This window comes from Dryobates pubescens, chromosome Z, assembly GCF_014839835.1.
Source record: "Dryobates pubescens isolate bDryPub1 chromosome Z, bDryPub1.pri, whole genome shotgun sequence".
Classification (NCBI taxonomy): domain Eukaryota; kingdom Metazoa; phylum Chordata; class Aves; order Piciformes; family Picidae; genus Dryobates; species Dryobates pubescens.
In genome coordinates, this window is record NC_071657.1 from 16,156,754 (window position 1) to 16,183,057 (window position 26,304).

The 26,304-nt window shown below is 36.8% G+C and overlaps 1 protein-coding gene across 1 annotated transcript in view; it reads right to left on the reverse strand.

Moving 5' to 3' along the window:
- Nucleotides 1-266: 266 nt before the first annotated feature.
- The window catches only part of CEP120 (centrosomal protein 120), a 44,830-nt gene continuing 18,792 nt past the window's right edge, over nucleotides 267-26,304 (reverse strand). The window contains exons 13-21 of the mRNA XM_009900659.2: nucleotides 24,146-24,242; nucleotides 23,907-24,056; nucleotides 23,178-23,267; nucleotides 22,607-22,699; nucleotides 20,843-21,004; nucleotides 14,160-14,282; nucleotides 12,336-12,434; nucleotides 2,037-2,182; nucleotides 267-1,335 (exon numbers count right to left, since the gene is read on the reverse strand). Of these exons, the coding sequence (XP_009898961.2) occupies nucleotides 1,095-1,335; nucleotides 2,037-2,182; nucleotides 12,336-12,434; nucleotides 14,160-14,282; nucleotides 20,843-21,004; nucleotides 22,607-22,699; nucleotides 23,178-23,267; nucleotides 23,907-24,056; nucleotides 24,146-24,242 (1,201 nt within the window). The 3' untranslated portion in view covers nucleotides 267-1,094. The remainder of the gene's footprint in view (nucleotides 1,336-2,036; nucleotides 2,183-12,335; nucleotides 12,435-14,159; nucleotides 14,283-20,842; nucleotides 21,005-22,606; nucleotides 22,700-23,177; nucleotides 23,268-23,906; nucleotides 24,057-24,145; nucleotides 24,243-26,304) is intronic.

Consider the following 26,304-nt stretch of genomic DNA (forward strand, 5'->3'; position numbering starts at 1 on the left):
CTGAAAGAAACAAATCCTAAGATGTTTTCAGTACTTGGCACTCAAATGAACAAACATTTTTGCCTACAGGAGAGACAAAAAAGCCTAGCGAAAGAACAGTGTGGCATTAGCTACCTCCACACAAATAACTTCAAAATCATTGAAACAGAATGAAGGCTGGAAGCCAACAGTTTTCAGCTATGATTATGCACAAACTAACATTTCTTGTGAACTTCTCTTCTGACATTTAACATTGAGACTGTGCCATGTTCATATTTCCACAAAGTGGTTAGGTCTTGATTAAGTAAAGCATCTTCATTTAGAAATCTGTAATTTTATGTATGTGCTCAGAATTTAAAGTGCACAAATTCACTCAATTAATGCTTCAAGTATCTCTCTACATTAAGGATTGATATAAGAAAGCATGTATACTTCTGAACTTGGTATTTGCTCTCCAGGGTTCACCATTACAGGCATATGTGCAAAACTTCTAGGGCAACAAAGGGATTTTCACCCTGGACAATTGGGTTAGCTTAGCAATTGATTCAGTTTCAGTTTTTAAGGTTTAAGAGTTTCCTCCCCTCATTTACTACAGAATTTAGTTATATAAGCTACAGTTAAAAGCAAAAATTGATTATTTTGTGATTTAGTAAAAAAGTGACATTTGATCTATGATGCACTTTGGTTGAGAACTAAGAGCTCTGTCAGGAAACACAGCTGGTGCCACTTTTCCCTAGTCCACATGACAAGATCTTTTTCAAAAATGGAAATAAGTTATGACAGTATTGACCAGGAATCTTAGAATGAATATTAAAAATATTACAAATAAACCTAGTCAAGGTGATGCATAGAGGTAGAAAACATTTCAGAAAGAAGAGTACACAAGATAAATATATTTACACATATATACATATAAGTATAAAATCATTAAAAAAGCGCCATCATCCCCATGAAACTTCACTTAACACATTGCAAATACTTACACCGACTTCAAAGAGAGATTAAAAAAGCGTCGAAAAATCAGCATGATCTTGCATATTTTGGTAAGTAGTACAAGTTCATTAAAGTTTCTTATCCTGCCCAAATTTGGCTCTTTTTAGTAATTTTGAGTGCTTTTATTTAGTGATGTTCCTTTTCGCAATAGCTTCTCTGATTTGACGATCAAGTTCACTTACAATATGGTCTTCGTGATTATATACTCCCGTTCTCAACAGGGTATCCCTCTCTTCTATCAGACGAGAGAGATAATCATCCATACCCTCATTTAGTTTTTTAGAATGAAGACAGTCCACTCTACCAGCAGAATTATCTCTACCATTTTGCAATTGATTTCTCTCTTCTTCTTGTTGCTTTAGCCTGATTTTGATAAAACAGAAACAGAGCAAAACCATATTAAATACAGGTCTGATTATTTTCATATTAAATCTCTATGTTACTGACCTGCTGAAGTACTTCATAAAATAAATTTATAGAAGTTAACAAGTTATGCTTTCTCTAGGGAAAACCAAGTTTACAAAAAAAAGTTAATATAAACTTAAATTCTACCAATACCATTTCTATATGCCCATGCAACTATAGTATCTGCTACCAAGGCCATTACTTAGATATTCCAAACAGCATTCAAATAAAGGTCTAGCATACAGAACATTACTGCAGATAGTTTTTGGAGGATAAGATTAGGCATATTCAAAGTATCAATGTATTCAGAACATAAGTTGTACATGCTTCTTTCTTTTCTTAATGCTGAAGTCACACGTAGACTTGAAAGGTTAAAATACAAAAATAGTCTGATGAAGTACAGCTATGACTGTAACACAAAAAACAGTGCATAGTGACTTTAAACACAGATTTTCTACACTGTAGTACTGTTGCATTTCCTAAATGAACAATCTTTACCTAAGGGACACTAAAAACTATGTTCTTTCATTGGACTGACAGCCAATTATAACCTTGATTTAACTGAACTTCCTATTTTGGAGCAAATGGCCAAGAAAGGGCAGGCTGAAGAAAAAACAAGAAAGAAAGAAAGAAAAACTCTCTAACAAGTGCTTTTATACCTGTTAAGTTCATTTCTGATATCCTCCAGCTCCTGACGGTCTGTTTTCCCCAGCTCTTTTTCTTCTGCTGCCAAATAGCGCAACCTCATGTGCTCCAGCTCTTGTTGCTGCTTTTTAAGGTGAGCCATTGCATTTTCTTGTTCACGCTAATGTGGAAAGGGATGAAGACATAACTCAGCTGACTAAGTGATTACATGTAAAAGTGCTAATTATAGTGTCATGAGCAAACCTTCAGGAATGAAGTCACGACAATTAAATCTTCAGCACTAGTAGAAACACAGGAATTAAATGGAAAGTTTTGGCTTTGGTATCTATAAGGCAGTAAAATCAGCAACTATCACAACTGCGGTACACTTGTCCAGGCTGGACTGAGTGAAGCCAAGTTACAGATATCTTCTTATTAAGAAAAGAGCAAAAATGTTACAAACCCTTTCAACTGGTATACATAAAACTTACTACTTGCAGAACTGCTCAAGACACTGGGATTTATTCCATTGCTACACAGTATTTAAACTGCAGCTTTTCAGAGAAATAAAAAACCACTGAAACCACTAAATAGCTGCAAGAAAATTCCATCTTCAGCCCCATAGTACCCAGTGTTAAAGTCTCAAGAACTAACTTTTAAATTTCTGGTTTAAAAAAAAAAAGCTTTGAAAACAAAACATTAGTCAGTTTTCCTTTTACATTCATCTAGCTCTATGCAAGACCTTAAGGTAACACATTCTGTGGATATGATCCAATCAAATGTCAATATTCTAAGTTTTACTTTGTTGTCTTTTAAGTTTTACACAGACACAGTAACAAAAGTAGGGTTTGAGTCCACTACCATTTTGTGACATTGAAGTGTAGAGAAGTGTAAATGAGAAGTGTAGTCCCATTTCTGTTTCGTTTCCTGCCAGTTGACCTCATGCACTATCTCAAGCCCATCAGTCTTACACTCTGAATGAGAAGAAGGACCTGAAGTAAAATGGCATTTCTGATTTTTTAAGTACAGGGAGGCAGAACATGCAAGACATTTTGTGAAGTGCAAGGCTGCCTTTGCAATTTTGACACTGCTTTCACCTGAAGCATTAGATTCTTAATACAATCATTTTTCTATTTATTATAGGATTAAAAAGGGCAATTTTATTTGATGTGTGAGCATATTCATTATTTAGTCAACCCAAATACTACCTGGGACAGCCCGGTCTGGCAATCTCCTGAATGTCAATTCCAAGCATCATTTTGCAAGAAACTGGTATAAAAATGGACCTAATTGTTAACCAATTCAACACAAGTATTTGGTAAGAAACCATAGCACGTATGCAACCCCAAAGTACTTAATTTTTATACTAAATTGGGTACACCAGCCAGGCAAGTTAATATTAAAACTGCAGTGACCCAGGACAGAAAACCTGAATAACAACTTCTTAAAGGATACATAGTAACAATAAAATCAGAATCAGGAATCCTGCCAGAGAGTCTACAGCTGATAGATGACTGAAGCATGAATAAGCACTCAGGGAAAATAAGGCCATTATCTTTCCTTCCCCATCAAGAATTCTTACAACATTCCTATGTAAAAGGCACCCTTTTTAATGTGGGATAGGTCTGAAGAACAGTCTCAGACTGTTTTAGAACAGTAATCTACAAATACATGTAGGAAATACGAACAGGTCACTATGGCCAGCAGGTACTTCTCCCAGAGTTTTCTGGAGTTCTAGGAAAATTCAAATACAAAAATCTCAAGACCAACTGGAGGTATAATCCATCAGTAAAATTGGTGTTGACACCACAGAATAACTATTCCCCCATTTTAAAAAAATTATTCTTTCTTTAAACAGAGGCCTTAGGATTATTTAGGAAATATCAGCAGGACTTAATTCTAGAGTGGTGAAATAGGTTGAACCTGTAAAACCAAAGCAGGCATATAGGTACATCAAGAAGAAGAAATTCAGCTTCTGTAAAAAGAGTAGTCACTAGTGTGACCTTAAAAATCCCCCCAAAATAAACCACCTGACCACAGGACTACAAACAAAAATCCCCAACCAAACCTGAAACAACAACAAATCCACAATTAACCACCACACCAAAGAAACCTCATACATCGAAACACAAGACCAAGCTCTTACAGAAAAAGTCCTCTTAGATTACTCACAAGTTTAGAAGACCAGAGAAAGGATAGCGATTGATAAATTCCATAATATGAAGAAGGTAACCATAGATGCCACAAGTATCTATGCTTTGATATACTCACAAATGAGTAAGTCACTATGGAGTCACTAGTTTGCTGCCAGTACAAAATAATTTAGTGGGAAAAAAAGTGGATGTGAAAGTGGGATATAATTGGGGGGGGGGGGGGGAATAAAAAGAATTGGTTTGAAAAGGAAATAAAGAATATATTCACTGATGTCTGTTAAACAAGACAGCCGGAATGAAACTGCCGGCTCATCATCACAACTAATCAGCTGCCAACAGCTGGGGAATATTCAAATATATGCAACCTGAGTTTCTAAATCTTGGGTATCTACTGAAGGCCTCTGTACGGGCTAGACTGGTACTTCATGTAGGTTGGTTAGCTTGGGTTTTTTTCCCCATCAAAAGAAAAGCACTGACTGTCAAAACAGTATATTCCAACTAGAATCAGGTTATGAAAACAGTAAGAATTAATCACTTAAATATACCAAAAATATTAGGAGCTCCTTAATCACCTTTTGAATTAAGACAGATATTTGTATAATGCTACAGGGCAAATTGTACTGTTGAAGTATTTAACAAAAAAAGAGGGTGGTTTTTGTATTGTTTGCTGTGTGTTTGAAGTTCCAGTACATAGCACAATGGTGTTCTCTGGTTTCCATATATCTGGATAGGCAAGAGTATTCAAAGGGTAAAGTCAAACTCCAGGTATACCATGGGCTATCATGAGGAATAGAATTATTTTAACTATTTTGATAATTATACTAATCTTGAGTTGCTTGTTTTGCTAGATGCTGGTAGCAACATAAAATGCTGGTATAAAAACAGTACACCTTACGTGACAGTGTAAGTAAATCTGATTATCTCAATTACTCAAAATCTAGAAGGCTAATATTTAGAATACATAGAATACATAGAATAAACCAGGTTGGAAGAGACCTTCAAGATCACCGCGTCCAACCCATCAACCAATCAAACACCACCCAAACAACTAACCCATGGCACCAAGCACCCCATCAAGTCTCCAACTGAAAACCTCCAGTGATGGCGACTCCACCACCTCCCCAGGCAGCCCATTCCAATGGGCAATCACTCTCTCTGTATAGAACTTTTTCCTAACATCCAGCCTGAACCTCCCCTGGTGCAGCCTGAGACTGTGTCCTCTTGTTCTGGTACTGGCTGCCTGGGAGAAGAGACCAACATCTGTCTCTCTACAACCTCCCTTCAGGTAGTTGTAGAGAGTAATTAAGGTCACCCCTGAGTCTCCTCTTCTTGAGACTGTCACCATTCTTGGTGTTCTCCTTTGATTGGCTAAGTTAAACCTTTTCAAAATGAAGTTTCTGTGTTTCAGGAAACAAAACCATTGAGATTACTATCTTAAACATGAGACCTAAAATTTTGAGTAAGCTAACTTTCTTTTATTAAGGTCTATTTAGCCTCTGAGATGAGTTGTTGACCTGCACATGTAGAAGCAGCCTGGCAATTTCTACTTGTCTGGTCCTGTATGTGAAGAATCCAGTAATTCAGTCTAGTGACTGGTTACTTTTCCTGACTAGACATGAAGTCTTAAGAAATTTGCTATGCATCTCTGTAGTAGATACAGTACAGACTGAATATCTAAGCTGTCATTTTGAAATTGATTTGTCCACTACAACCTGGTTTTCTTGTTGATCAACATTATCTAACAGTGTTAAGAGTCCTGGAGGCCCAATAATAAATTATAAAAGGATGCAATTTGCAAACAAATTGCCTCATCTGTAGGAAAAAACCAATCCCTTGTTGTAGAGAATGGGGCTGACACCTTCCTTTTAGATCATGTAAAAAAAGTAATCGAAATCTTTTACAGATGAGAGGACTTCTTACTGCCATTATCTCCTTTTCTAGCCTTTCTATCTATGCTGATTTGTAGATACAATTAGCTTCAGTTCAGTGCATTGCTGCAGACAGCGATGAACGAATTAACTTTGGGAAAAAATCTTCTTGCTCTGCAGTTCAGTTTATTCATGCTATAATTGTGCCATTCAACAGTAGCACTACTGCCATGGGACACTGGAGTATTAATGTAACTCTGTCAAATTTGTGTCTCAAAGAATTTTTTGACCATTATGTTGGTCAAACAATCTGAAAACTTAACACCAGAAAACTAATGCAAAACACAGTAGCACTGTTTACTAGCACAGTAAGGCTTTAACAGGCCTTAAGAAAATTACATCCCTGCCTAGTAAATGAAACAGATTATAATGAAACAATACATGCAAATAACCAAATCACTGTGACTCCAATGAAGAGAAATCATCTAATCCAGTCCTTCAATTTTTGGAGTGTATTACTCAGATCTGTAAGAAAATATTTGGACATTGTTCTTCAAATTGCAGCTTCAGAGGAAAGACAAAACTGTGCTGGCCGTAAGAAGCACGTGGGGCTACAAGTTTCATAACAAGTTGACAGGTCACTGAGGCAGGGAAGCTCAATGATCCAGAGGTTTCTGCTGTACAGCAACATGCTTGTAACACTAATCAGAATGGAGAAAGGCACTTTAAACAGCCTTGAAGAAAAAGTATACACTGGACAAAGGACACATACTAAAGGTTAATAGAACAAAGTCCGAAGCTCAGATCAGGAAGAAGACAGAATATTCCCAATGCATTCCTACTGATCAGAAAGGATCTTGTTTAGTACCTTGGTCCTTCAAGCTTTTACTGAAGTAGTTTGAAAACCATAAAGTTGTGTGTTTTTTTCCTGAATAAACATCTTTAGTGATGTTTAAAAAAACCAAAAGGACAAAAGTGAGAATGATGAAAAAGACAAGAACAGATGTTGGAAAAGCAAGGCCTTCCTGAAGCATCTTCTGTTCACTTCCTGTTCCTTTTGATGTTTTCCTCTAGGAAAAGTGTCTACGAAAACTATTTTACAAAATCAGTGTAACTAGTGAGCATGCTTACTGCTCATGAGAACATCCATGGATTTGTAGCAAAGTAAGTTTGAATAAAGACAGCACTACATTATTTTCTCCAGAGAGGAGAAAAACTCAGTACAGTTTGTCTCCAAGTTATCATTGGGTAGTACTTCCTTTCAGATAAATGTGACTAGAAATTTAATTTGATTACTAATAATGTGAAGCAAACATGACAAATATTTGGCATTTCCATATTTGGGAGGCGTAAGGGAAAAGACGAGATTATTTTCACTGCTGTAATAATGGAAGTCAAGAATTTCTGCAGCATGCCACATCATGACTCTCAATACTGAAATGCAATTACAAGAGAATTAAATTAGTAAAATAAAAATCAACATTTTCTGAGGCAAGATTTCCATAGCGTTCAGTTTAAGACAGTGAGGAAAAAAAGACATGAAAGAAAGTGAGAAGGCATTACTGAGATTCATTTATGATGGATCCTGTCTGTAATGTTACACACTTTGCACTCTGATTTTAAGTGTCTTTCTCAACATTATCCTTTGAATCCTTTAAAAGTATGTCAGAACCATTTGCAGGGTGGGTAGCAGCAAGCCTGCTTTATGTATACCACTCATGGCAAAGCAACAGAAATCCATATTCTAAGAATTCATCAATACAAGAAAACAGCAAATAATGTTTGATAAGAAGTAGGGCATGCTAATCTTGAATTCAACTATATAAAATGAATTAGCACACACATTTTTATATATATTTTGTATATCATCACAGTGATGCAAATGGTGCCATTTTATCAAAGACATTTAAGAATGATGGGGAAAAAAAAACCAGTGGATTTCACAGTTTAACAATCCATTGGACAACAAGCACCTGGGCTTTTTAGAGCAGAGAAGGAACCAAACTCTACGGCATAGCAGTACTTGAAATGTAGCAGAATTTACAGTACGATCTTCCAAAATGAGAAAAATAAAATAAAATAAAGCCACATACATTTATGGTACTAATAAAGAAAAGTCTAACATTTTAAAACCCACTTTTAGTCTGTATATTTTAAAACTAAGTTAATTGAATAGCAAGTATTTTTTAAACGTACACAGCTTCATTCATGCATAGTTACATGCTTAGAATTCTCAGACATTCTGACATACTTTAAATTTCCATGAGGAATATGCTCCTATAACATATCCTGAAATAATGAACATTTCAGATTTATTCCCAACTACTTACTGTAGCCAGTCAGGTTGTTTTAAAATCCTAGAATTTTATATTTTTAAATTTCAGGGAAGAGAACATTTTGGAACTATCAGCTGATGGACTAGCAGCAATTTTGTGGATAAACAATAAACCCCTGAGTAACCCAGAACTACTCTTGTATCACTACCTAATTATCAACAGCCACTACCCCACAGTGAGGTAGCTACAGATGAACTACGAGCACAATCTGCAAATCACTTTGAAAAGTATTTTTGCAATATGCTCTCAGTTGGCCACGGTACCATCTCCTCAATGACCTTCTCAGAACTGCAAATCACGCTGCGCCTTTTGCACACTGTCTTTCATTTTCCCCTTGGTAAAACGTATCACAAATATACCTTTGTCTTACTAATTTGATATTTTGCCATCCTACTCTTACATCCCCATAAAAAAAAAAAAACCAACCAAAAAAAACCAAACCACCAAACACACACCCACAAGCCAAAACCAGTCTAAACAAAGCCACATACAAGTAACTAGATCATTTACTACTATGTTTTACTACTTTTCCTCAATAGTTTGCATCTCTTATGTAGTGTGTGAGACATGGAATACCATTTTAGGAGCTTCAATCGTGTTTTCAAACCTATGGTACTACAGGAACATCAGCAATAAATAAAAATTAATCAGTAATAAAACCCCCTCAAAATATCTATTATAATCAGATCATTAAAAAAAATCTCTATGTGCCACTAGGTGCTCTACTTAAGAGGCTCTTCAATCAAGGAAGTACAATCTTTATTTTGCCATAGCTGCCTATAAATCCAAAAGAGAGATGTAAACATACACACACTAGACTAAACAATGGCTAAATAGCAGCCACTATTCACTCCCCCACTCATACATACCATGCAAGTCTGTGGGAAAAACTTACGATTGAAGCTAAGGAACTCAAGTAAAGTTTTCTGAAAATAACCCAGAGCTGACAAGTCAGTAGGAGGGCCTGGATGGTTTCAAGACACAGTTTTTAACTAAGACTTGGAACTCCAACTGTTTTCTCTCTCTCTCTCTTTTTTTTTGTTTTGTTTTTTTTTTAACCCAAAGATTTATATCCTATCCTTGGCTAAATTACTTATAAATTAATCAAATTAATTACCGAGTGGATAAGCAAGACGGTGCACAAGACAGAATGCCATCCAGTGCAGTCTGTGTTGTTTAAAACAAATGCATCAATGCAGGATTTCATAGATCTGTAGGGCACTAACATATTAAAAGACTTAAAAAGATATTCCTAACAGAACACTGAATGATGTATGCATGCACATTTTGAGATTTTGTTTTTCTGGTTTATAACTGAGATTATCAACTGCTGAAAATACCATTTCTGCCAGCTTTGTTTTTTGTTTTGATACACTTGTTATTTTGAACTCAGACAGGTACTGAATTTACCATTTAAGATCTCTGGCATGTAGGCAATTTTGTGTAGTTTATGCTCTGATACATTTTTTCATATGTAAATACTACAGAAGTCTCACTTGTGCAGTACTGAAAACTCTAGATCAGCAAAATTTGAAAGACAATTTTGGAAATCTCTGGAAAATCTACCCAGGTGCATAGATATGTAGGTAACTTGTTGCCAGTTTTGTCTTCCTAAAAGGAGCATAAAAAAATTGAAATATTAATATAGACCAGAGCGAAAGAGAGGGGAACAAAAATAAACTAGGTGAAATCTATGTTCAGTCAACTTTACAAACTGTGTTTAAATTCAAGTAACTCCTGTATTTTGGTAAGCACAGGTAAGCATGATGTATACATCCTCATGTATATTCGATCTTTTGTTTGGTTCCTGATGACACTGTTTAGCATTCAAAATCCCAGACATGGAGAAGAGTTTAGAGTATTTTCTATTAACATTCCCATGCTTTTTAAAGTTATGTACTGCATATCTCATTCTGCAAAATATAAAACCATTACAGATGTGTGCTAAGAACTAGTTCCAAAGTAAAAGGAAACATTTTAATTAAGGAAACATTGACTTTTATGGTTGCAAATCACAAGAGCGTTCTACTAAATGCTTAGCCTGTAGATTATGCTTCTTTAATTCGCAGATTGACTGTACTAGGTCACCTTTGAGTAATGGAAATCTCTGTTTAAACATTTTTTTGGCAGTGGGCACAAAGCATTAGATCTCATTTCCAAGACTTACCAGCTGGGTTTTGTCATTAACATTTATTAACAATCTAAGATACGGCTTTCAGCGTCTAATCCTCACTATACAAATGTTTTGTATAGTTCTCTAGAGAGCTTTGGTGTGACAAATTACTGGCACAGATTACAGCCCTGTGGCTATTCACCAGAGGCAATGCAAAATTAACATGGTACTAATCCAATTTAAACAATAAATTGGTCAAACTATGCACAATTGCACAAATCATCTGAACTAAGGCAAATCTAGAATTCCTGAAGCAACAGTTTCCAAATTTATATTTAAAACACAGTAAATGGTTTTTGATCAGCTCTGCTTCAACTTTTATTTGGCTCCTTAAAGTCACTTAAATCCTCTATCAATAGGCTAAGTATAAAATGAAGCACAGGAGTACAAAAAGCAGAAGAAACTACTCTGAAAGGGTTTGCTCTATAGTAGAAAAGTTTTAGGTAGCATAATTCACTGTACATGCCAACTTATTTTATGGTTCTGACTCTCAGGAGGAGGGTTAGCGAAAACCATCTACATGTGTTACTAACTGCGTATCATCAGGTCTGTGATGGTGAAATTCACAATAAAAACCTGACAGTCATATAAATTAGAGTTGATCTGGCAAGCAACAACTTTCTCTTTTATTCTACAGAAACTTTAAAATCTGGCAGTAAGAAAAAAAAAAGCGTGGACATTTCATTGCTGATGAAGAAATTTTAATCAGAGGTAAGATTTCTAATCTTCCTTCAATCACCCTGTCCAGCATATATATTTCAGAAACTGAAGATGAGAATTCATGACTCATTTTATCACTAGGCAAAAAGGACCAATTTGAAGACAGCAAATAAAGATAAATCTTTAATTATTAATAGTGCTTACATAGCACATTCACTATCTTGAAAAGAAAAACAGAGTTTAAGAAAGGTAATAATCCATTAGGAGAGAGTAGGTTTAGCTTCTTACTCTCCAAAAACTAAGTACCCACACAGTGGGCATTACCTAAAACAAAACAAACCACCACTCTTCCTTGAGAAGGAATTAGGTGTGAACAGAGCTTATTAAAAAAAAATTAAAAAAAAATCTGCTAAACTTGAATTCTGAAGCTTTGACTATGTCATAGTTTGCTCAGCAACAGGGATTAGTGATTTACTAATCTCTTTATCAAGGCCAAGGGAAATGCTTGCCAATCTTGCATATACTGTTTAGCTAATATTTACTGTAATACATGAAATACAGGTGATGACAAAAAAACCCCAGGCATATGGATTCAGTGAGGATGAAGCTGCTACTCGTGTGAGTATTTTCAAGTCATCTGTGAATGACTGTAGCTATACACACACAAGTTCTGTTAAAACACATCACATTAGTACAAGATTAGGATTTCCAAAAGCAGAAGTTTTTCACTTTCAGTTCAAATTTTACCTCAGCTTACACAGCATTCAGAATTGTTTCTAAAAACTAGGATTTGCTTCTCATCTTTACTGTTTGTTTTACAATCAAAATACCACAGATTTAGGACTGTAACTGACCAAAATGGTAGTGTTATGAACTAAACACTTTCTCTACATCCACTGACTGATCAATATTGGAATAAGATTTATAAAATCTTCTCTTTTTTGAGTTATACCTGCTCTTAACCTTCTTTGCAGATCTGAGTTGAATGTCAAACTTGTATCACTTTTGCTGTTTTCGTTTTTGTAAAAAGTATCTCAAAGCTTTAATTTTGCAAAGACAAAAAAAAAAACCTGCCAGTAGTTAACAGTATTTATAAGTAGCTTCCAACACTACTTCAACTTAGTTGGGAATAAAACATATGTACCTGTTTTAATCTTGCAAGTTCTTTCAAAGCCCTTGTCCATTGTTGTTTGTAGTGAAGCTTTGACTTGGTAGCTGACTCTAACTTTCTTTCAAGTTCAACCTAAAAGTAATTAAAATAATATCAGCTGAGGCAGTAACAGCAGTAACAAACACTGAAAGACGTGTATATACAAAAGGTCTGGTTTAAGGAAAGTGTTTATGTAGAGCAACATACAACATCATCTAAAGCTGTTATATCATATAACATAAATATTATGGCACATGAACATTTTCTTGTTTAAAATATAGCCTTATATTTATTGGATAGCAGTCTATACAAAAAGAAAAAGATTTGGTTTTAGCACTAAATCTGCTGACATAACCTTTAAATTTAGATTCTCAAATTAGCAACCCCTCCCCCTTCTTTTTTTTTTTTTTCTCCCAAAGTAAGATTATAAACACAAATTTAACAGAAACATGGATGGATAAAGCCTGCCTTTAAAAGGTGCGTAGATTTTTTCTGTTCTGCAGCTGATGGAAGATATGTGCTACATTCAGTTCTCTGAAATGAATGCCTGTTCATACCATTCTTAAAAAAAAAACAACTATGCATGTGATGTGAATATTTGATCTTACATTTCTAAAGGACTTTCTTAAATAGTTACACTAAAAAATTGCATTGCATTCTGTATAAAAAAAGATTAGCATTAAAAGGTAAAATAAAAACAGTTATGAAGCACACACAGAGTAACCTGAATAATGAAGGATTTAATTAGAAACTCGGAGACAGGGATACCTTCTTCTAAATAGACAAATATTTTTTGCCATTAAATTGGGGAAGATCTTAACTAAAACCAAAACCAACCAAACAAAAATTTAAAAAGAGGAGGAAATGTAGTATTTAAGCTAATATTTTAAAAGGTTTGTAGAGGCAGAAACTTATTTTGATTCATTTACTTGCATCTCCACAAGTTATTCAAGCATATAGTAAGATGCAGACAGGCCATATAAATGTGTGCATTTTTTTTTGTCAAGAAGCCTGGTCCAATGTTTCATCTTACATTGTCAATCTGACTTAAAACTTACAACAAATCTGAACATAAAATGCCCCTATCTGTGGTTTTAAGTAGTCAAAATATCTTCTACTGAAGACATGTATGGTTTCTAAGGAGTCAACTTAGGACAGTGATTTAAAATCACACAGAATGGCTTAGATTGGAAGGGACTTTAGAGATCATCTACTCCAACCTCCCTGCCATGGGCAGGGACATCTCTCAACTAGACTTGGTTGCTCAGGGACTCCTGATTCTTGGCTGCTCCAGGATGTCCCTGATTCTTTCCATTCTGTAAGAACATGAAAATCTTTGCATCACAGTTAAAAAATAGTAATTTTTTTTTTTCACCTCACACAGTTGTGTTCAGGGCTAGAGAGCATTTAGCCATCAGCCTTAGCAATTTCCAAGTATTACATTCCTATTATTTCTTTACTGCTATCACCAGTGGACACAATGGAACACCAGTCTAAATTAACCCTCACAGGAAAATCTTCATATTTAGTCTTATGAACAGAATGCTAAGAGTCTCCAGCACAAATCATGATTGTTGCAATTAAAATATATAGGTGGTTTTTTTCTGCCTTTATCTCTAACACTATTGCTTCCTCTATAGAAATAAGGCCATTATTTGCCCTATGTGTGTCTGAACACTTAAGTTTGACTAAATTGTTGGAAAAAGTTAAACAAAATTATCAAATTAACTACCTTACTAAGCAAGCTTATTTTACATTTCCCTTACGAGCGCACAGACCACTGTGACAGTTTTTAAAGACTAGAAAAATACAAGATACCTTTTCTAAAGTGAGAAGATTTATTTCAGATTGTAGCTGGATTTCTGGTTTGCTGCTTTGCTGTTCTTTGTACTGCTGGAACTCCTTCTCCAAAATTTTATGCTTATTTTCTGCTTCATAAAGCTAAATTAAAGACAAAAATACTCTAAAAGTTAGCAGAAAAATGCATACACAGACCAAGAATTAGGTTACAGAACCTCAATTACTCCTTAATCCCTGGAACGAACATCTTACTGTCAACTACCAATATAAAACAGACATGAAAAGCCACACATTCACAATTAATTATTTCCTAATGATGGTATACAGCAATGTTTTAACAGGAGGATGTTCAAAAAAAGCATCTTTGCTCAGTACTAAAAAGGGAAACAAGTTTGTGCTCATATACAGAAGATTCAGATTTATAAACATTGCTGTTCACATTTCTAAGGCAACTTAGAGAACAAAGAAAACAAAGCTATTTAGATTTACTCACATCTTTTAAAGAAAGCCAACAGTTATCTACTATATGGAGTTTTATTACTTACTCAACTTCAACAGCATAACTTATTTAGAAATGTCTGGAAGAGGAAACAACTAATACTTTGTACAGCCAAATAACGATTTAGACGAAAAGCTGAAGCTGAAAGACTACAGTGACTAATGACTAAGTGCTATGTACCTCTGCCCTCACTGTGTCTTGCCACAGTTTCATGGGGATTTTATAAAACAGAGAGCTTTGCTTTTTTGTCTTAAAATGGGTAATCTTAAATGATGCCAATGCACAACTACTTTGCACAAGGAAATTAAGCAAGTCAAATGTTTAACAGCTTTTTGTGGTTACATCATATTATTAAGAATTTAAGATGTTTTCTGAAAGTGTAGCTTAAGTTCCTCTTCTGTTAATTCTACTACCTTAATACACTTCATGGAACTGATGCATTCCATCACAGAATATGATCACAAATGCTGCACTTGAATATACGTCCAATTAGTTGATGCAAATATTCCATTGCATTGTATGCAACAGTTTAGAACACTTGGTGCAGCTGCTTCAGACAATCCATTTCTGTTTCAAAGCCAACAAAGTCTTCTGATAGTACATCACTATTATAATACTCCTGAATGGGTCATCTGCATTTTTCTTTCAAAATTTCGTATTTTTCATCAATTATCTTTAGACAGCTGATAAAAGAAAGCAAAGGTGCTTCCCAAGAAGCCATACACAGATGCAGTTCACTGCAGTTACTTTTCACATAAGTGCAACAGTCAACTTGGACAAAAGATGCTCTCTTTCCTTGCCTTCCACATTTAAGAACTGCTTTTCAAAGCATACAGTCATGATACTGACAAAGACAGTAATAACTAATTTTTTTCAGTCATGAAATATGCCAGCTCTTTCTAGAGTTTCTTGTTTGGTTGTGAAAACACTTTAAAAAATTGAATTTCTCATGAGACCTCAGGTTTGCTGACTGTTAAGCAACTGCACCAATCACAGGAATACAGAACACATTCTTATTCAGGAAGTAAGATTGATGCTCTTCAAGGTGCATACTTTGGGGCTCTTGCACAAAATTGTGTATTGACACATCTCTTTAAAAGGTAAGGAGTAAGTCAAAGCATACTGTTTCGAACTATTAATTTATTCTAGAACATTACTTGTTAAAGAAACCAAAGCATAAACTAAATATACTCAAAAAGGTAAAAAAAGAGCCCATCACAACTGATAGCAACAGGAACTTTCTGCCTGTGCACATTACAAAGGGAACCTTTGAGACTCGAAAGGAAACAACCCCCTACTCCACATCCTGCCATGCAAAACAAAACAGCTTGTCTTATGCAGAATATGCACTAATAACCACCTTACACTGGGGCAGGAAAATCGTTCAGAATAGTAGGAACAGCAAAGAGAAAGACAGGATGATCAACTGGATGGAGAGACCTTCATACAGAGTAAGATAAAACACAGCAGGGCTTGTGTTTGGAAGAAAGACAGTATGACAGTACCCTATGCAGCACAGGCCCTAAAGGAGTCTTCGTAAGTATGCAAAGAGCTTAAAATGAACAAAAATAAGTTTTTAAACAGACAACACATAATTAAATCTTAGAACTCACTTCCTGAGGATGTTGCAATGCTAAAAACAATAGTATTTTTTTAAAGGGATCAGATGAGTTCATGAAGAATGTTTTCACTAATGGCTAGTAAGTAAGAAATGCTGCCTCTGGCTGAAGGTTCATATAACTCTTGATGGTATGACTGAATTTGTCATTGACACATTTCATATTTTTTTCCCTCTAAATCTAGCTCTAAATTCAACCATAGTTGCAACAGAATGCTGAGCTAACTGGATCTCTGGTCTGATACAGTATATCTGTTCAGAATAGGGGGAAAAGAAAAAAGTGATTGTGATGGCAATGTAACCTGGCTAAAGTTAGTGAGACCTAAAAGAATTGATTTGGAAGATGGCTCCTAGGTAGTGGCATTTGGCTGCTTGAGCCTGAAAAGCTGTTGGGCGTCTTGCCTGCACTAACACACAACTAGTAGCAGCCAACAACCCATACATGATGCAGAAGGGATGCATCTATCATTTTGAAGAGGCCTGCATTCTGCAGTTTGCAATTGCTCATCTCAATTCAATAATTGTTCAGCAGAAGAACCAAAAATAGATTCTTCTACATCAGAAGCATATTTTTATTGGCTACATTAGAAAAGTTCACTGTACTGTAGTTAACATATGCTGACATCAAAGAAGTAGCTTAGTACCAGCCAAAAAACCACAGAATAGCTCTTCCTAATAGAGAAATATACCTATGGCAGATACAGTTCAGTTTGTCAGAGCTACTGTGGAAGTGTCACTATGACGTATCAGAAATTAAAAGCACCAAAGTAATTAATTAATTTACATAAACCAAGTACTTTGAAAAACACCTATTACTAAGATTTAGTCTATTTAAGAATAAATTGTCTAATATTGAAACTGTGCAGAAAAAGTTAGCTCCACTGTTTGAAATTTTACATGATGCTTTAACAGAAAAATAGCTAGACTAGCCTTGTTGTTAAGTGCAAAAGCTACCTTAACAGGGCAAAATAATGTAGTCCAAATTTTTGCTGTTTAATGAACTTACTTTCAAAACAGAGGATCACAATAACATAATTCCCCCTACACTACTAAACAAATACTTTTTTGCAATGGAAGAATGAAGTGAACTTAATTGTAAAGTTACTCAGATGTTTTGATAGATTGGATTGCTAACCATTTATTAAGTTACTGTAATGAATACTGCTGACAGGTTCTACATGTAACATATGCAACATATGCTTGTAATTGTTTTTTAAACTCTGAAAGTCAAATTGCAAATAAAATCATTACAGAATCACAGAATGTTGGAAGTTGGAAGGGACCTCCGGAGATCAAGTCCAACCACCCTGCCAAAAGCAGGCTCACCTAGGGTAGTCCACACAGGAATGCATTCAGGTGAGTTCGAAAATCTCCAGAGAAGGAGACTCCACAACCTCTCTGGGCAGCCTGTTTCAGTGCTCTGCCACCCTCACTGTAAAGAAGTTTCTCCTCATGTTGAGGTGAAACCTTCTGTGTTCAAGTTTGTACCCATTGTTCCTTGTTCTTACTATGCACACCACTGAAAAGAGATTGGCCCCCTCCACTTGATATCCAGCCCACAGATATTTATAGACATTGATCAGATCCTCTCTCAGTCTTCTCAGAATCACAGAACTGGTAAGGGTTGGAAGGGACCCGAAAGGTCCAATCCCCCTGACATGGGCAGGCACACCCAGATCAGGCTGCTCAGAGCCACATCCAGCCTGGCCTTAAAAACTTCCAGGGATGGGGCTTCTACTACCTCCCTGGGCGGGTTGCCAGTGTCTCACCACCCTCAGGGTACAGAACTTTTTCCTAACATCCAATCTGAATCTACCCACTTCCAGTTTTCACCCATTTCCCCTAGTCCTACCACTACCCAACACCCTAAAAAGCCCCACATCTGCTTTCTTTTAGGCCCCCTTAAGATACTAGAGGGCCACAATAAGGTCTCCTCAGAGCCTTCTTTTCTCCAGACTGAATAACCCCAGCTCTTAAGTTCTCAAGACTAAACAGCCCCAGGCCTCTCAGTCTCAGTCTTTCTCTATAGGGCAGATACTCAAGTCCCTAATCATCCTCGTGTCTCTCTCTGTTGGACTCTCTCCAGCAGAGCCCAAAATTTGACACAGCATTCCCTGTGTGGTCCCACCAGAGTAGAGGGGGAGAAGAACCTCCCTAGACCTGCTGGACAAACTTTTCTTGATGCACCCCAGGATACCATTGGTCCTCTTTGCCACAAGGGCACACTGCTGTCCCATGGAGAACTTACTGTCCACTAGGACTCTAAGGTCTTTCTCCATTGAGCTGCTTTCTAGCAGGGCAGCCTCTAACATGTACTGGTGCCTGTTATCCCTGCCCAGATGCAGGACCCTGCATTTGGCAAACCTCATGAAGTTCAATAAGGACTTCACCCAGCTCACCAGCCTGTCCCTATCTCCTTGGATGACACCACAGCCTAACAGGATGTCAGCCAAACCCCCACAGTTTTGTATCATCAGCAAACTTGCTGAGGGTACTCTCAATCCCCTCATCCAGGTTGTTAATAAAGATATAGAACAAAACTGGACCTAGTACTGATTCCTGGGGAACACCACTGGCCACAGCCCTCCAGGTGGTCTCTGTGCCACTGATGAAAACGCTCTGACCTCTGTTGTTAACCCATTTCTAACCTACCTCATGGACCAATCTATGCCACATTTCCTGAGCTTTTCTATGAGGATTTTATGGGAGACAGCATCAAAAGCCTTACTGAAGTCAAGGTATATGATATACACTGCTCTTTCTTTGTTCACCCATTTGGTCATGATTTTGTAGAAGGCTATCAGATTAGTCAGGCAGGATCTCTCCTTGGTACATCCATGTTGGCTACTCCTGAGAACCCTCTTTTCTTCCATTTGGTTAGAGATGACCTCCAGAATTATAACCATTGCATTGGACATTGGCCCTACTACTGAACAAGACTTAGAGAGATGGATCCCAGCATTAAACAACAGATGCTCATTAAACAACAGATATGAAATATTTATTATGAAGTTGCCACAACACACCTGTCTCAAAAAATATTACTCAGCTTTGTATACTTACTACAAGGAAAAAAAAGAGCTTGCTTAAATGAGTAAAAGGTTGTAGTGAAAGGCACATTACATGCAGAATTATGCCCCAGATATTGAAACTTGTCCCAGCGTGTTGGACACATCCCTCTCCTTTCCTGAGGGGAACAAAGGCCAAGGTGTTAGCCAGGAAGCACAAACAACTGCACACACCCACTGCACAGGATGCTTGCGCTAATACCAAGTATGGGCATAATTCTAGCTTCACGCTTTCTATATGCTGAAGCCAGTTGTTTACGAGTGTGCCCACTGGTTAAATCCAGCCTCAAGAAACTTGTATTACCCCAACTTGTAAACAAGTTGACCTCTCTCTTTGTCCTCTCTCCTCCCCTGAGCTGCTAAGCTCATGCCATACCCTTTGCTATTAAGCTCATTGCTATCAAGTCTTGCCTCAGCCCTGAGAGCCTGAGAAGCTACAGCATCGTATTGCCAATCTCACCGGTTGGAAGAGCCTGCCGTGCCTTCAAGAGGACTGGATCCCTGCAGGTAAGATTGCCCAGTTGCTGGGGAAAGGACTTAGCAGAGTGTGGCAGTCCAAATGCCTGTCTCTGCCTTACGCAGCAGACTGATGAGCCACCAGGCATGCATACCAGCTCGCACAGAGCAGGACCAGCATTTAGCCACATGCCTGTGTGACCCCACCATTGTGGGAGAGAAGAGGAGCCACCACTTCTGCTGCTCCATGCCCTGTGAACCCCAGGGAAATCTAGAGCACCATTCATGCCCTGTGCTCCAAAGCTGGGACTGCTCCAAGAGGGTCCTGACTGCTCCTTTGAGACAAGCAAAGGGGAAGCTGCCACTTTGTGCAGCCGCACTTCTTCCCTGGGGCTGTCCTCACCAGCCCCAAAGGTCGTCACCACAAGGGCTGACCTTGTCTCAGGACCTACCCTACAGGCCCTGCTCCCGCAGGACCACTCCCTGCCATCTGGAGGAAGCCGCCTGAGTCCTGAAAAGGGAACCTGCCTACCAGCTAGCTTACATTCTGTCCCCTCTCTGCTCCTGTGGGAGGGAGAAGGCTGCCCCCGACATTGCCATTCGGGCCAGCCCAGGAACCAGCCCCGGCGACAGCAGCCTGCTACAAACAAAGGACACAGTGTATTTTCCACATGTTCTCCACTTGCTAACATTCAGTTCAAAGCACCCGCATCTAGCAGCATAACGTTTCCAGTTCAAGCCTCTGATGCATTGTAATCTCTCTGTATAGGGTTAGGCAGCCACCAACGTCCCGTCGAGTTGCCACCTGGTGAACAAGCGGCAGAATTGCACCCTTCGTTATATCAATAGAAACTAATGTAAATGTTCTAATTGGGTCCAAATTATAAATACTAAACTGCTTATGGGATGTATTTCACAATTGTGCACTAAAAAAGGTATATAAAATAGTGATTCATCGGTTACTGATAATTTTAATAATTAATATTTATATAATTAATATTTCATATTAATAAATTAACCTCATCACAAAGGTTGAGGTAGAAAACATATGTGTACTTACCTGCTGCTGTAAACGAAGCTTGTCTTCTTCCACTTGTTTGATTTTTGACCTTTCTAGCTCAATGTGGTGTGCACAATCTTCCCTGGCTCGCCGCACAGAGTCCTGTAGCTCCTGCAGACTGCGTTCATGCTCTGCTTGCAACTCCTTCTTTACTCTTTGAAGCTTAGAAGTGAGACATATTTATATTAACCCACAGGTTCATAAGTTTCAAAGAGCCCTTCCTACAACTGTTACTGTTAATCATGACAGAAAAAAATAAAATACTCATTTTAGAAATAAAACAATAGAAATTCCATTGTTATCTACATGTTTGCTATGTACTCTTTTATTGGATTTCAGTTAACTTATGACCTACAAATGACTATATTTGGGCCACACACACACTCTTGCTTGACTATTGTAATAAAGGAGTGATCTGTATCTTTAATGTACTCTCTACCTAGGATTGCTAAAGGCAAATTTTATACCCACCCTTCTACTACACACAAAATGTTAAATATACCTCTTCATAGCAGATACAGTAAAGTCACAATGGCAGCAGCCATTGTGCCTGTAGATGAAGGAAGATTGCATTATTCAGACTGAACATATTGAATAAATTCCTCATTGAGCTAAACAGGAAAAGGAGTCCTTGACAAATCTGAACTCTCTGGAAAGATGCTAGTGGCCCAGTAACTGCTAGCTGCGTAGAAGCCTCTCCAAATGGCCCATTTCTCAAACTGTAATTGCTAAATGAACTTTACATCATTTTGTCTAGACACACTTGGAATCCACTGTTTTTTTTCATTATATCTAAACCCTTAGGTCAAAATCTCACTAAATTTAGAGCAAGTTGAGACAAACATGTATGAGATTCAAAATAAACACTTCAGTCAGACTGAAATTCATTTGGCTGAACCTAATCATCAGACTTTTTGCATACATGTTAAAGGTAAAGTCAGACACTATTTACAGCACAAGCTACATCCTGAGGGGTACAGACAAGCCAAGTACAGAACAGAACATAGATTCAACTAGTCAGTCTCAGTGCTAGGAGCTTTCTTAATGTTGTTCACAAGCAGAGGAAAGACTAATAAGATAGAAAATTTTATCTAAGGAGAAAAAAGATTGTTGGCACTGCTAAATCACCATGGAAGTCTACCTATATAACTGAGTTTGTTCTGAAATATAGAAATAGGCAGTTTATTTTTTCTTTCTCTTTTCATATGACTGGCTTCCCTGAGGACTTGGCATCCCATTTCCTCATCTTCAGTAAGATCTAGATACAGTGGAAGCTACTAGTAACGAAACCTGGACAACTGCAGTTTCTTTCAGGTCCCTTTTGTCACTTCCTATTCCAATGGTTAAATCTAGGAATTGTCTAAAGTAAGGCACTCGTACAGTATTCAGCTGACAATACTGAACTTGAAATTGAGAGATGCTAATGTTATACAAATTTACAGTTCTGTAACTCTAGCAACTTCCATTTCCATAAAAAAAGTGTAGTTGTAACAAAATCTGGCTTAAATTATTAGTGCTTCTGTGTATCAGTACAGGTGTGGTTATTGCAGCTCTTAAATGCAGGTCACAACTGTACAGAAATAGAATAGAATAAACCAGGTTGGAAGAGACCTTCAAGATCATCGTGTCCAACCTATCATCCCACACCACCTAATCAACTAAACCATGCAACCAAGCACCCTGTCAAGTCTCCTCCTGAATACCTCCAGTGATGGTGACTCCACCACACAATTGCACTGTTTAAAATGAGCAAACACTTTTTACCTCTGATTCAGCACTAAAAAGCTGTCGTTCTCGCTTATCTAGATCTCTCAGGGTTTTCTGAAGTTGTTCTTCCAAAACAGTATATTCTGCTACCTAACAGAAAAAGAAAAAAAATAAAAAGAGAGCTTTCTTTGCAATATAAAACGTTTTAGACAGGCAAAGAACTAATTCTTGCTGTGGTATAAAGTATGACTGATTTTTGTTTGGAAATTTGTGTATAATGAAGATCTTCAGGTCTTAGTGAGGATATCATGGTAGTCGTCTTTTCCAATATAACAAAGGCTAACAGGTTACTATGCACAGCTAGGTTGCAGAAGTGCTTTTTGACCATGCTAATGAAAGGCAATTAAAATTAAAAAGCCTGCAAGGGAAGCAAGGATTTCTAACATGTATTCTGCGACTGCGGACTATTTTTCTTTTTCATACTGTTGTAGACTAGACGTACACATGCCAGTAGCTATGAAGACTAATCACAGACCCTTTGTTCTACAATATAGTTAAGAAACACCATGTCAAATTTTATAGTGATTTATAATGGTTCTTTCAGAAAATGTAACAAGAGTTTCTTTACCTTTTTCTTCACTAATGCCTCTCTCTCTCTGTCTCTTTTCTTCCATTCTTCTGCAAGTGCTTGCATATGAGCCATTTCCTTCTCCTTAAGCTTTTAAAAGCAATAAAAAAAGTAATAACATCCCCAAACCAGAAAATCAAATCAAAATCATTGGAAGTGCAACTTTAAAGAAAAGAATACTAGAAGATTTAAGCCTTGAATGAGAAGAATTACAAAAAAAATAAAGTTTTGTACACTGACTCACATAACTCAGGATGTGATTCTGATAGTGAAAGATATTTCTTATCCTTAAGTACAACACAGTATAAGTTTGAGAAAAATGTCCAAACAGACACTAGATTTTCAGTATCTTTTAAAAAGAAGCATGCAACACTTCAAATAACTTCAAGAGTTGAAACACAGCAATAAATTTTGGCCAAAAATAAAGAAATACAGTGCCAATAATCTGATTCTTGAGTGTCTAATGTAAACAGTAAGTTGTGAAGGAGGTGTTAGGTATTTCACTATCTAGCACCTATTTCAGTCACTTGAAAAATTAACCTTCTTGCTTAAAATCATGGAAGATATTTGTTTGGGTATATGTTAAGTTCAAATATTCTATACAAGTGAAATGTAGCTTTTTTTTGAAACAGTGGCAAAGTTAAGAACAATGCAGTTAATATTCCTCTCACTGATCTTGCTGAAACTTCTCAGTTAGTCCTGTGGTTTAGAAAGTGAACAGAGAGTAACCTGATTTTCAAAAATGTCCTCTTGCATTTCCTTCCACATTTCTAACTCCAGTGCTGCTTTGTATTCAAGAGTTTCTCGAGGTTGTGGATGGTTTTCAGGGGCATGAGGCTGAGTGTGAGCAACATGCCGTTGATGACCAGCACCTACACACTGATACAATAACAGTGAATTTTTAACTGGAAACTCCATTTTTCAAAGAAGTGTTCAAGCGAAATAGATAAGATTAATGCAAAACTTACTTGAGAAGAATCTGACACCAGAACTTCTTGTATTTTCACAAGTCCGTAGTCTTCCAAAGTGATAGCATATGAAATCTCTGCTACTCTGTTGCCTGACCTATAAATAGCATTAGAATGTTATTTTAATGGAAGTTGCCTTAAAATACAGAAAATTAATTGTAAGATGACACACAAACAAAGGTGAAGTGCTAAAAGGTTTCATGTGAGCTCAGACTCTAAATAGTTATCTACAAAAGTGATGAAACATGCTCTCCCATATATAGTGTTTTAACCTGGGGACTGATTCATAAAGCTGTTGAAAGCTTTCTGACATTAACACTGAGAACCTATTAAGTTTACTATTACCCACACTTCCCTGTAACAGGAGAATGATCCAGAATTGTGCCTGCAATCTTAAATTCTTCTAGCAATTATGCCTGTTGAATATATCCTGCTGACATCACTGTAAGATATCGGATGAATTTCTGTAATCCAGCGTTTTTAAACGCTAACAGCAACTTGCTATCCGCAGTACAAATTACTGGGCATATAATGTGTGGTAAGACATTCTTGGATTAATAAAAATCACATTTCTGGACACCAGCACAGAGAACTGCCACTTGTAGTTTAAACAACTACTTGCTCTTGCACAGTCAAAAAATGTCTAGATAACAGGTATTTTAATTAAATAATTTGAAATTAGGTGCAGTTTCTGCCTAAGAAATCAGTTTGTCTGGGGCTTTCTCATCTTTAATCATCGAAAAAATTGCAGTAAACAAAGGTAGTTTACTTCACATAAAGATATTTACACAAGAAATATGAATAGGTCAAACTGAAAGTTATTGGTAGTCTAACATGAAAGTATACTATAGTGTAAACCTATACTTGGTCAGAAACAAAACTTAGCTATAAGCTCAGTTATAACTACTCAGTAATGCAATAGCCATTACAACCACTTGAAACCTGGAAGCTGCAGAATTAGGTTTTGCAACTAAAGGCAGCAGCAACTACCATGGCTGTAGTTTTCACATAAATTCTCTTCCAACAATTACAAAAAGGCAACACTAAAATACTCTTACAAAGGTGCAATCTTCTACAGTTATTTGCAAGGAGAAAAACCAAACAAAACCAAAACAACAAACATTTGTACTTCACAGAGGTTAACGAATTATTGCATTAAATTCTTACAACTTTCTTTCCGTCACTGATTAAAAAACAAAACAAGATTCAAAATAGTAGGCCTCAAATCTGAGTAATAAAGTCAGTTCAACACAGCAGTGTAAAAATACTACACCAATAGACCAAAGCTAGAAAGGTATCACCCACAGCACCACAGACACCTGACCACATTTTGAGAATGCCATCTAGTGGTTATTTTTTGTGTAATACATAAACATTATCACGAACTTGCTGTACATTAAGGTTCACAATTTTGATTTTCCACAGAATCAGGGAATGCAGGATTTTATACAAGAAAGTTTAAACAGAAGGCAGAGAAGTTCTATATTAATATAGGAGGAAGTATATCAGTCTTGAGTCAGTAACCTGTAGTTCCTTAAGTGTCATGTTTTCATTTTCTGTAGGATTAGAGGTTTAAAACTGACCTCAGCCTTAGCAGCAGTTAAGTTATTCATTTCTAAGGTCATAATTGAGTTATATTATCACACAGAAATTGAGAAAGGTCTAGACAGTGATTGCTTTCATGGTTAGCATCAAGAACAGGACAGAAGCAACTACAAATTAATTTTCTTCATATATACATATATATTAAAAAAAATTAATTTCTCTGTGTAAATGGACATTTACCTTCAGACATAATTAACTATTAACACTGCACCTTCTGGTGTATAGAAGCTCAAACCCCTACTACTATCACAGAGTATAATTCTGAAACTGAAAACCACTCTAAGGATGTGTATCTGTCCTAACTTTTACTGAAGACAGCTGCATCCAAAGGCATACTATGGAGAGTCTTCACTGTTTTCTGTTTTGTAATTATTAAGTAACTTACTCAGGAAAGTGCACCAGTAATATTTTGTCCAACTTTCATCTGTCTGTGAAGCTTATATAAACTTTTATTACAAAGCTTCTGGTGGTAGCAGAGGTAAGTTTGTACAACGTGCCTGTGCCAATTTAACTTTTAATCTCTTGGATACCTATTCCCACCCTCACACTGCAGT